Raw genomic sequence first — 12,185 nt, 5'->3', positions numbered from 1 at the left:
GAGTAGCTGGGATTACAGGTGCCTGCCACCATGCCTGGCTAAGTTTTGTATTTTTGGTAGAGACAGGGTTTCACCATGTTGGCCAGGTTGGTTTTGAACTCCTGACCTCAGGTGATCCACCTGCTTCGGCCTCCCAAAGTGCTGGGATTCCAAGCCTGAGCCACCACCCCCGGCCTCTTTCATGAATTTCATTTGGACAATCTCCTAGGGCATTTTCTGTCTTAATCTAGGATAAGGTTTCTTAACGTTGGCTCTGTTGACATTCGGGTTGGATAATTCTTTGCTGTGGGAGCTGTCTTGTGCATTTTAGGTTTAGCAGCTTCCATGGTCTTTATTCACAAGATGCTGGTAGCAGCCCCTAAGTCATGATCAAAAATGCCTCTGGACATTACTAAATTATGCCCATATGAGAACCTCTGATCAGGGTGGTCTAATCCCGAGGTAAATCACCGTAAGTGAGCAATGGACAGTTACACTGAAAAGATAGACAGCTTTGAGTTGTAGGTAATTTTTGGTAAATTTAAGAGTGACTGTTCCCTGAAGCAGCATCAGAATGTAGATGTTTTGCTTTGCCTCCAGTTACTGAAGGGGGCATCTTACAGAGCTTCTTGCCTCATCTTTTAAAACATCTGTGGCCAGGTGCAGTGGCTCACGCCTGTAATCCCAGCACTTTGGGAGGCTGAGGCGGGTGGATCACCTGAGGTCAGGAGTTTGGGACCAGGCTAGTCAACACAGTGAAACCCCATCTCTACTAAAAACAGAAAAAATCAGCTGGGTGTGGTGGTGGGCACCTGTCATCCCAGCTACTGGGGAGGCTGAGGCAGAAGAATCGCTTGAACCCGGGAGGCAGAGATTGCAGAGAGCCGAGATCGTGCCGCTGCACTCCAGCCTGTTCGTTGCATTCATCTACCTTCAGGCAGGTAGAGGAGGAAATCATTCAGTTTTTATGTTGATTTTCATTATTTTCCTTTGACAGATTTTTCTATGACCATGAAAGAGAGAAATAAAGAATGATCCATGATTTCTAAACACCTTTTCCTGAGGATACAGTCATGTTGGAAGGCCTTGTAGCCTGGGTTCTCAATACCTATTTGGGGAAATATGTCAATAACCTGAACACCGACCAGCTCTCAGTTGCACTTCTGAAAGGTGAGTATTTCTCTGGGTGAGGTACAGCTTTATAGGTGGCATTTCTGTTTTTGTATTTTTTTTTTGTACTGAGAATCTTAAAACTTAATGCCCAGATGGCTTTGTACTAAATGTGTGTAAAAAGGTCCCATATGACCCTGATGATTATTACAGAGTAACTTTATAGCTATATTGTTATAGATTTTAAGGAACTATTAAATATAAAAAAAAAAAAAAAGCAAAATAAGCTATACTACTGGTGACTGTGCTTAGTCCCAGTTAATTTTTTAGCTTTATGAAGCTTTATGGAGGCAACCACAGTGTACTGACAGTAGCATTGATTTTGGCTTCAAATACTGTTTTGTCATTTATTGGCTATATGAACAATAGCTCATATTGAAATTCTAAGCCTCAGTTTCTTTAGACAGAGATACCTCCAGAGGGTTGCTATAAGGATCAACTGGAATAACATTTAAAGTCCCTAGTCTGCTGGCATATAGTAGGCGCTCAATAAAAGTTTTAAAATTGATTACTGTGAGGTGTTCAACAGAATTTCTGAGGTTTTGGCTTGCTTAATAGTAAAGTACCTGAAGCTTGAGACATTTTACCCTTTACAGGCCTAGACTTGGTAAATGCAGTCCCGGATTTGGCATGGGAATTTGAAAGCTGCATTTTCTCCCTTTCCTTGTTTTAATTTAAATTCTCTTTGCTCAACTCAAAATGGAGCTTTTTAACATATGTAGGAAGAGAAGAAAGTCAGTCTGCAAGTGTGTAAAATCATAGGAAATGGGAAGGAGACTTCAAATACAGTGAAACCTCACCTTCGTGGATGTGAGTTTTGGTAAGTGGACCAGGACAGGTTAGGGAGAACAGTGACACAGCTGTTTGCATAGTCTGAGAATAGAGTACCAGTGGTTCACCTGTTCCTTTAAATGTGTTGCTTTCCGGCGGGGCGTGGTGGTTCACGCTTGTAATCCCAGCACTTTGGGAGGCTGAGGCAGGCGGATCACCTGAGTTCAGGAGTTTGAGACCAGCCTGGCGAACATGGAACCCCTCTCTGCTAAAAATACAAAAATTAGCTGTGCGTGGTGACAGGCGCCTGTAATCCCAGCTACTCGGGAGGCTGAGGCAGGAGAACCGCTTGAAACCGGAAGGTGGAGGTTGCAGTGAGCTGCGATCACACCACTGCACTCCAGCCTGGGCAACAAGAGTGAAACTCCATCGCAAAAAAAAAAAAAAAAAAAAGTGTTGCTTTCCATGTTTTTCTGACCAAATGATTATGGCAGTGATAGGCCATGGGCAGAGCTGTCATGGTTATGCCTCCCCACTCTCTTCCTTTCCTTTCCTATTCTGGTTTTCCTCTTGTCCTGAAACAGGAGCTAAGTGGAAAGCGAGAGTGAGCAGTCTGTCAGGGAAGAGGCTGCGTTCAGAGTGCGAATAGTAGTGTCAAGTTCACCTCTCTGGTCTCTCATTGAAGTTTTCAGACCACTGTGAAGCTAACTACGTCGTATGAGGTGTAGGTAACAGGGCCTAGAAAGACAGCTGCAGACTGTGACCCTGCTATCAAAGAGCTGGTTCTGTCGGGAGTGATATGGCAACAGCATTTGCCGAAGAAATGAATAAATAGAAATGGATGATATCTGATGTGTTACAGAGTCGTACTAACATTGCTCAGCAGTTTTAGAATATATCTTGTAACAACAACTCTGTTTATCTGGTACCTTAAACTGCTTTTCTGCCCTTATTTCCTTTCTAAAAACATTATTCTTTATGGCTTTTAATGAACCTGTTGAACTTGAACAATATTTCTCTGCAGGATAGAAAAATACTTTTTCTTTCATAACTAGTGTTAGTATGGTACCTGATGCTTATGGATCCAAAGCACATCACAGAGCTTGGCCAGAAACATCTTGGGAGCACGGAAGTGTACTGAGGGAATGGCTTCGTAAAGAAGTTGGTTCATCTGCTTGTTCATCTCGGACACAGTTAAGCAGTGTGTGGGGATAGAGAGGGTACTAGATAGGAATGAGAATGTTCTTCCTGTTTTTTGAGACAGGGTTTCTTTCTGTCGCCCAGGCTGGAGTGCAGTGGCGTGATTGCACCTCACTGCCACCTTGACCTTCTGGGCTCAAGCAATCCTCCTGCCTCAGCCTCCCAAGTAGCTGGGACCACAGGCATGCAACACCACGCCCAGCTAATTTTTGTATTTTTTTGGTGGAGATGGGGTTTCGCCATGTTGCTCAGGCAGGTCTCGAACTTCTGAGCTCAAGTGATCCTCCCACCTGGGCCTCCCAGAGTGCTGGGATTACAGGCGTCATCCACTGCACCCAGCCGAGAATGTCATTTCAATCTATCTACAGATATTTACTGTTCTAGATGCTTTGAGAGATGCAAAGGGGACTGAAATAGTGGTCAAGGGTATTGATTCTTTTAGCTAAACTATGTGTTTGAATCACAGTTCTTCCATTTACCAGTAACGTGGGCAGGTTACTCAGTTTCTTCATGCTTCACTCTCCCTTTCTGTGAATTGGATATAATATTAACTATCTCGTGAGGTTCTGAGGACTGAGAAATTAATGTGGGTCAGAGAGCTTAGAGCTGTTCTTGGTATATTGTAGGCTCTCAGACAATGTTAGCTATCATCATCCATCCTCATGGTCATCACTGTGTGATTGGATTGGCTGGCAGTTTGGACTTCAAAGAGATTGTATATATATGTGTGTGTGTGTGTGTGTGTGTGTGTGTGTGTATATATATATATATATGATTGTATCCACATATGAAAAGTAGCAAAATGCAAAGTAACATGAGTTGTTTAAGAATGGAGATAGACTTAAAGACAATAAACAAAATACAAAGTAACATGAGAGGATCACCTGAAGCCAGGAGTTCAAGACTAGCCTGGGCAACATGGTGAGATCCCTTTTCTACGAAAAAAAAAAAAAAAAAAATTAGTTGGGTGTGGTGACGCGTGCCTGTGGTCCCAGCTACTTGGGAGGCTGAGGTGGGAGGATCGCTTGAGCTGGAGAGGTTGAGGTTGCATGGAGTTGTGTTCCCTCCACTACACTCTAGCTTGTGTGACAGAGCAAGACCCTTTCCCCCCCAAAATTTTCGCTTGTTCAGTCATTCAAAAACATTTATTGAGGCTGGGTGTGGTGGCTCACGCCTGTAATCCTAGCACTTCGGGAGGCCAAGGCCAGAGGATCACCTGAGGCCAGAAGTTTAAGACTAGCCTGGGCAACATGGTGAGATCCCTTCTCTGAAAAAAAAAAAAAAAAAAAATTAGCTGAGTGTTGTGGTGCACACCTGTGGTTCCAGCTACTTGGGAGGCTCAGGTGGGAGGATTGCTTGAGCCTAGGAGGTCGAGGCTGCACTGAGCTGTGTTCTTGCCATTGCACTCCAGCCTGGGCAACAGAGCAAGACCCTGTTTCAAAAAAAAAAAGTTCATTGTTCAGTCATTCAAAAACATTTATTGATGTTGGGCATGGTGGCTCACACCTGTAATTCCAGCACTTTGGGAGGCCAAGGTGGGCAGATCACTTGAAGCCAGGAGTTCTAGACCAGCCTGGGCAACATGGTGAAACCCCATCTCTACTAAAAATATAAAAGTTATCAGGGAGAAACTACTATTATTTATTTGTATTGTTGTGAGGATTAAATGAGATAATGTGTGTGAAGTGCATGGACACAGTAAGACCACACTAAATGGTAGCTGCTATTCTTTTTTTTTTTCTTTTGAGAGAGAGTCTCACTCTGTTACCCAGGCTAGAATGCAGTAGTAGGATCATAGCTCACTGCAGCCTTGAACTTTTGGGCTCAAGCGATCCTCCTGCCTTAGCCTCCAGGGTAGCTGGGACTATAGGTGCATGCCACCATGCCTGGGTAATTTTTTATTTTTCGTAGAGACAGGGTTTCACTATGTTGCCTAGGCTGGTCTGCAACTCTGGGCTCAAGTGATCCTCCTGCTTGGCCTCCTAAAGTGCTGGGATTATGGGCATGAACCACCGCGCCCATCTTCTTATTCCACCTCTATAGTCCCTGATCTTAGAGGACTGTTAACCTGTTTGGGAGACAAATTATACAGTAATACAAGGAAGTATAGATTAAATGGTTATTCTGGAAATACAGGCATCATATGAGGGGGTGTGAAGGAAGAGAGCTGTCCATTCTGCCTGTAGGACTCTGGGAAGGTTATGGAGATAGCTTTTTGAGTGGATCTTTTTCTTTTTCTTTTTCTTTTGGAGACAGGGTCTTGCTCTATCACCCCAGGAGTGCAGTGGCACCATCACAGCTCACTGCACCCTTAACCTCTCTGGGCTCAAGCAATCTTTCCATTTCAGCCTCCTGAGTAGCTGGGACTACAGGCATGTACCACCATAGGTCCAGCTATTTGTTTTATTTTTTTGTAGAGATAGGGTTTTACCATGTTGCCAACGCTGGCCTTGAACACTTGGGCTCAAGCAGTCCTCCTGCCTTGGCCTCCCAAAGTGCTGGGATTATAGGCGTGAGCCACTGCACCCAGTCTTGAGTGGATTTTAGCAGGATTTCCATAGGTGGCACTGGGCAGGTCCCCACATTCCAGGTGGAATGCACCCTGTGAGCAGAGGCTGAAAACTTGCAGGGTGTTTTTGAAATGGTTTGGGGCCAGAAGGTAGGTGGCTCACGCCTGTAATCCCAGCACTTTGGGAGGCTGAGGCAGGTGGATCACCTGAGGTCAGGAGTTCAAGACCAGCCTGGCCAAGATGGCGAAACCCCCACTTCTACTAAAAATAGAAAAAAAATTAGCCAGGCACGGTGGCAGGTGCCTATAATCGCAGCTACTTGGGAGGCTGAGGCAGGAGAATCGCTTGAACCCAGGGGGCGGAGGTTGCAGCGAGCTGAGACTGCGCCACTGCACTCCAGCCTGGTCAACAGAGTGAGACTCTGTCTCAAAAAAAAAAAAAAAAAAAGAAGGTAGAGGCTGCCAGTACCACCTCAGAGTCTGAACTTCAGCCTGGGGGCATATCATATATTTGTAACCCAAAACTTCCATTTCCCCTCCTTTTTGTTTTTATAAGTTCCGAATGTTAGGTTGATTCTTTAACCTGGAGCAGAGGGAAGAGGATTCAGTAGCCATTAGAAATTACTAAGAAATGACCAACCTCTAAATTACTCCCAGTTTAGTGAGTAGATTTCTTGCTAGCCTGAGATGAGGAGTTTTTGGATGAGACATCCGTGAGTAAGTGTGTAATGTCTGCCTGGAGTAAGTGACCAACATTATCATTTATAAAGCACTCAGTACTTTGGGTGCTTTTCTGCTTGGCTCTTTGGAGGGACCTTTCCCTGCAGGGCCCGTCGTGGGTGCATATTTGAGTGGGTGGGGACTAGGAAATCTTCAGTCTTAAACTACGGCCGTGCTGGTTCGCCGGATTCCTTTGCTTTTGGCTTGGTGTAGGCTGTTGTTTCTTCTCATTTTTTCCTTTACATTCTCTCTGTCCTTTCTAGATCTTCTCCTTTGCCCTCCATGCTTCAGCTTTAATTTTTTGTGGTGTGAGTTGCCTGTAATTCCCTTTACTTTCCCAGGGTTGTACAGCTGCCAGGGAAGCCCAGAGCTCACCTGCCTTTGTGACAGATTTGGGCATTGAAAAATAAGGTGGTTCGGGCTGGGTGCAGTGGCTCACGCCTGTAATTCCAGCACTTTGGGAGGCCAAGGTGGGTAGATCACTTGAGGTCAGGAGTTCAAGACCAGCCTGATCAATATGGTGAAACCCTATCTCTACTAAAAATACAGAAAATTAGCCGGGTGTTGTGGCGGGCGCCTGTAGTCCCAGCTACTCAGGAGGCTGAGACAGGAGAATCGCTTGAACCCAGGAGGCCGAGGTTGCAGTGAGCCGAGATCGCACCATTGCACTCTAGCCTGGGCGACAAAAGCGAGACTCCATCTCAAAATAAAAATAAAAGTAAGGCGGTTCGAAGTGTAAATCATACTATTCAAAAGAAGAAACTATTTAATTGCCACCTTTAAGTCTATTTCAACTAAGGGAAATGTTTCATGATTTTTTTTCCCCTTATGTTTATTTTCTCCCCAAATGTGGATATGGAGTTGTTTCACTGGGGTTATAAACTTTTCCTTTCCGTTAGTCTTAAGGTATGGTGGTGGGGTCGGGGGGCATGGCCCATGCGGGCAAATGTTCCTGCAAAAATCAAAAAATAAATTGATTGTATTTGTTCAGAATCTGCCAAGTTGCTAGATTTGAATTTTCTTCTTTTTTTTTTCCCCCTTTTCTTTTTGAGACAGGGTCTAGCTCTGTTACCAAGGCTGGAGTGCAGTTGTGCGATTATAGCTCACTGCAGCCTTGACCTTCTGGGCTCAAGCGATCCTCCTGCCTCAGCCTCCCCAGTAGCTGGGACTACAGGTGCGTGCTACCATGCCTGGCTAATTTTTAAAAATTTATTGTAGAGTTGGGGTCTTGCTGTGTTGCCCAGGCTGGTCTTGAACTCCTGGGCTCAAGCGATTTCCCAGCCTCAGCCTCCCAAAGTGCTGGGATTACAGGTGTGAGCTGCCGCACCTGGCCTGAATTTTTTAGAAACTAGTAACCCAGAAGTCCTGAACAGTCATTTAAAGGGAAACATAATCACGTCTTCTGCATTATTTTGTACTTGGAGTAAAAGGCTCTCTTGCATTTCTTACCAATTAATGGTGGTTGTCTGTACTTCCTGTTCTTGAAAAATGTATTATCTCAGACAGACTTAGGTTGCTCAAAAATTGCCTTGTGTCGCTCAATTTTATAAAAACAATGGCAGTGATTTAAGGATAGGGACTCTGCCTTCTCTTTTTACATTTCCAGTGGCCATGACAGTGCCTCCCACAGAGCAGGGCTCTGTATATGTGAGGGTGAATGGCTTGCATAGCCAGGAGAGTGATGGATCTAGCTGCCCTCTTGTTTGTTCACTTTTGGATTTAAGTCATAAAAGCTGGGTCTGAAAAGAATTTTCAGTGGTGGTCCTGTCTCCGGAATTGGTGGGTTCTTGGTCTCACTGACTTCAAGAATGAAGCTGCGAACCCTTACGGTGTTACAGTTCTTAAAGATGGGGTGTCCGGAGTTTGTTCCTTCAGATGTTCAGTGTCTGGAGCTTCTTCCTTCTGGTGGGTTCGTGGTCTCGCTGGCTTCAGGAGTGAAGCTGCAGACCTTCCCAGTGAGTGTTACAGCTCATAAAGACAGCGTAGACCCAAAGAGTGAGCAGCAGCAAGATTTACTGCAAAGAGTGAAAGAACAAAGCTTCCACAATGTGGTAGGGGACCTGACCGGGTCGCCACTGCTGACTGGGGCAGCCTGCTTTTATTGCCTTATCTGGCCCCACCCACATCCTGCTGATTGGTCCATTTTACAGAGAGCTGATTGGTCTGTTTTGACAGTGTGCTGATTGGTACGTTTACAATCCTTGAGCTAGACACAGAGTCACAGAGTGCTAGTTAGCTAGATACAGAGTACCAATTGGTGCATTTACAAACCTTGAGCTAGACACAGAGTGCTGATTGGTGCATTTACAATCCCTGCACTAGACACAGAATCAGAGTGCTAGTCCTCCAAGTCTCCACTAGGTTAGCTAGATACAGAGTACCAATTGGTGTATTCACAAACCCTGAGCTAGACACAGAGTGCTGATTGGTGTATTTACAAACCCTGAGCTAGACACAGAGTGCTGATTGGTGCATATACGATCCTCTGGCTAGCTATAAAATTTCTTCAAGTCCCCATCCAGTTCAGGAGCCCAGCTGGCTTCACCCAGTGGGTCCTGCACCAGGCTTCAGGCAGAGCTGCCTGCCAGTGCAGAGCTGCGCCTGCACTCCTCAGCCCTTGGGCTGTCCCAGCGCCACGGAGCAGGGGGTGGCGCCTGTCGGAGAGGCTCAGGCCGCCAGGGAGCCCACCGCAGGGGGAGGAGCTCAGACACTGCAGGCTGCGGGTCCCGAGCCCTGTCCCATGGGGAGGCAGCTAGGGCCTGGCAAGAATTTGAGTGCGGGGTGGGCGAGCCAGCACTGCTGTGGGACCCAGGGCAACCTCCACAGCTGCTGGCCCGGGTGCTAACCCCCTCATTGCCCTGGGCCGGGTTCCCACCTGGGTTCCCGCGTGCGCCTCTCCCTCCACACCTCCCAGCAAGCAGAGTGAGGAGGCTGCGGCCTCAGCCAGCCCAGAGAGGGGCTCCCACGGTGCTGTGGCCGGCTGAAGGGCTCCTCAAGCGCCACCAGAGTGGACGCTGAGGCCTGCTAGCACATTGTCACCTCTCAGTCCTGTTCCTTCCTTTGCTTTCTGATCAGTTATTACACTTGTAAGTAGAGGTGCTAAGAAGTTCTCCCAGAAGAGAAGAGTATAATTCCTTTTGAAGACCAGTTTCATTTAATTAGATCATAGACTTTTGAATACTGTATGTGCTATAGTCATTTTGGGGGGGGATTGAGGGTGGAAGGAACTTGTTAGAAACTGCAAATTTCTGTGCTTCAATCCCAGAGATTCTGAGTTAGTTGGTCTGTGGGTGGGGCCCAGGAGCCTGCATTTCATCCTAGATGAGTCAGATTTTGATGTTCCTCTGGTAAATATTAGCCTAAGCGAGGGGTCAGCAAAGGGGCCAGTGGGCCAGATCTGGCCTGCAGACTAAGAATGGGTTTTGAATTTTTAAAGGTTCATAAAAAAAACTAAAAGGAGAATATGCAACAGACATCATATAAACCCTAAAATATTTACTATCTGGCCTGTTATGGAAAATGTAACTCTTGGTCATAACTCTTCATCAGCGCCTAAGCTTCAGCTCTCATGTAGATGTTAGAGCAGATGGCCTGGAAATTCGTTTAGATGAAGCGTATGGGCTGGTGGTAGCACTACACATGATATAGCCTGTTCTAGATGTAAAACTTCAACCTCCACATGATATAGCCTGTTCTAGATGTAAAACTTTCCCTTTAACCTACACATGATATAGCCTGTTCTAGATGTAAAACTTTAACCTGCACATGATGTAGCCTGTTCTAGATGTAAAACTTTCCCTTTAACCTTCAATGCTTTACACACAGTAGTAGGTGGCCTACTGTATTTGTTAAATGGATATTTCATGATGCTGTTTTTATTTTTAGGTGCTGTTGAATTAGAAAACTTGCCATTGAAGAAAGATGCCTTGAAAGAATTGGAATTACCATTTGAAGTCAAAGCTGGTATGTGGAACTAAAGGACGGGGAGGAAATTTGAGTCTTAAATTGTTTGGGGTGTGAAAACCGAGAGCCCTGGAGTTTGTATCGATTTGACCAGTTAGAGGAAGGATATAGCAAATGTTAGAGATTATGCCAGTCGTAGAGTGTGGTCTTTGGGCCACTCGTATGAGGATGACCTTGTGATGGTGGTAGGGAGGTCAGGTGATCCCCAGACCAACTAAATCAGAATCTCTGACGGAATGTCATTGAACCTACATGTTTAATAAGCACTCCAGGTGATTCTTATGTTTCCTAAAATGTGAGAACCTCTGTTCTACATTCAGGGTTTCCTTTTCTTTCCCCTTTCATTTTTCTTTTTCTTTTTCTTTTTTCTTTTCCTTTTTTTTTTTTTTTGAGATGGAGTCTCACTCTGTCACCCAGGCTGGAGTGCCGTGGTGCGATCTTGGCTCACTGCAACTTCTGCCTCTTGGATTCAAGCAATTCTTCTGCCTCAGCCTCCAGAGCAGCTGGGTCTACAGGTGTCCCCACCACGCCTGGCTAATTTTTTTGTATTTTTAGTAGAGATGAGGTTTCACCTTGTTGGCCAGGCTGGTCTTGAACTCCTGACCTCAGGTGATCTGCCTGCCTCGGCCTCCCAAAGTGGTGGGATTATAGGCGTGAGCCACCACGCCTGGTCTCCATTCATTCATTCATTCATTCATTTATGACAGGGTCTTGCTTCGTCACCCAGGCTGGAGTGCAGGGATGTTATCATAGCTCACTACAGCTTTGAACTTCCAGGCTAAAGAGATCCTCCTGCCTCAGCTTCCCCAACTATTAGTTGAAATGGTTGAATACAGCTACGTGCTACCAAGCCCAGCTAAATTTCTGAATTTATTACTGGATTACACAGTTGATCAGTTGATGTTGTCATTAAAAATACCATTGTTGGACTGGGCTTGGTGACTTTCACCTGGCATCCCAGCACTTTGGGAGGTTGAGGCAGGAGGATCACTTGAGGCCAGGAGTTCAAGACCAGCCTGGGCAACATAGCTTGACTCTTACAAATTGAATATAAAGAAAGCTTGTATTCTAGGAGGCTTGGCTAGAAATGGAAGAACTTGGGAAATAAGTATCACAATTCTACCGAGCCGTTTGGCTTTCTCATCAGCCCAGGTTCTCATGAAGAATCAGAATTCTTTATTGAGAGAAGGCCAGTGCCATGTTACCTACGTTTCAGTTTGTGGTGGGGATGTTCAAGATTGGATATATCATAGGTCTGATGACTCCCAACTAGTACTTATCAAGCAGACAAGGAATAATGAACAATACATGAGTTTAGTGTCCGTGGGCTTGTGCGGGAGCCGGGGAGGAAAGACACACTAGGGAAGGGTAAGATGTACTCCACTTGGAAAAGGAGATGGTTTCTAGAGGAGGGATGTTACTGTTGGTGTGGTGAAGTCTTCACAAACTTTTTCCAGCTTACATAAGTGATCATACCTTGTTCTTACAGATGTCAGCCTCCTAACACTTGTTTCACATGTGCAAGAGCCTGCTGGCTGTTGTTTTAAATAAATAAAAAAAGTAATAACAGCAATCCATGCTCCTTAAACAAAATTGTGAAAATACCAAAAAACGGAAAGAATTAAAAATGTACAGACAGTGAACGAGACTTTCCATCTCCTTCCAGGCTTCATTGGGAAAGTAACCCTTCAGATTCCCTTTTATCGCCCCCATGTGGACCCTTGGGTGATCTCCATCTCCAGCCTTCACTTAATTGGAGCCCCGGAAAAAATACAGGATTTCAATGATGAAAAGGAGAAGCTGTTGGAAAGGGAACGCAAGAAAGCACTACTTCAAGCCCTGGAGGAGAAGTGGAAGGCAAGGCAGAGATCTT

At 45.4% G+C, this 12,185-nt stretch overlaps 1 protein-coding gene across 6 annotated transcripts in view; it reads left to right on the top strand.

Annotated features, from left to right (window-relative positions):
* The window catches only part of VPS13D (vacuolar protein sorting 13 homolog D), a 284,839-nt gene that overhangs the window by 3,611 nt on the left and 269,043 nt on the right, over window positions 1–12,185 (top strand). For all 6 annotated transcript variants that reach the window (XR_013407652.1, XR_013407651.1, XM_015113831.3 and 3 more), the window contains exons 2-4: window positions 977–1,149; window positions 10,235–10,312; window positions 11,979–12,169. Coding sequence is in view for 4 of the 6 variants with exons in the window: in XM_015113831.3 (XP_014969317.3) it covers window positions 1,053–1,149; window positions 10,235–10,312; window positions 11,979–12,169 (366 nt within the window). In the remaining 2 variants the exon portion in view is untranslated. The remainder of the gene's footprint in view (window positions 1–976; window positions 1,150–10,234; window positions 10,313–11,978; window positions 12,170–12,185) is intronic.

This window comes from Macaca mulatta, chromosome 1 (genome assembly GCF_049350105.2).
Source record: "Macaca mulatta isolate MMU2019108-1 chromosome 1, T2T-MMU8v2.0, whole genome shotgun sequence".
Taxonomy (NCBI): Eukaryota; Metazoa; Chordata; class Mammalia; order Primates; family Cercopithecidae; genus Macaca; species Macaca mulatta.
Note: the sequence above shows the minus strand (reverse complement) of the source record. Positions and strands in the feature narration are given on the sequence as shown.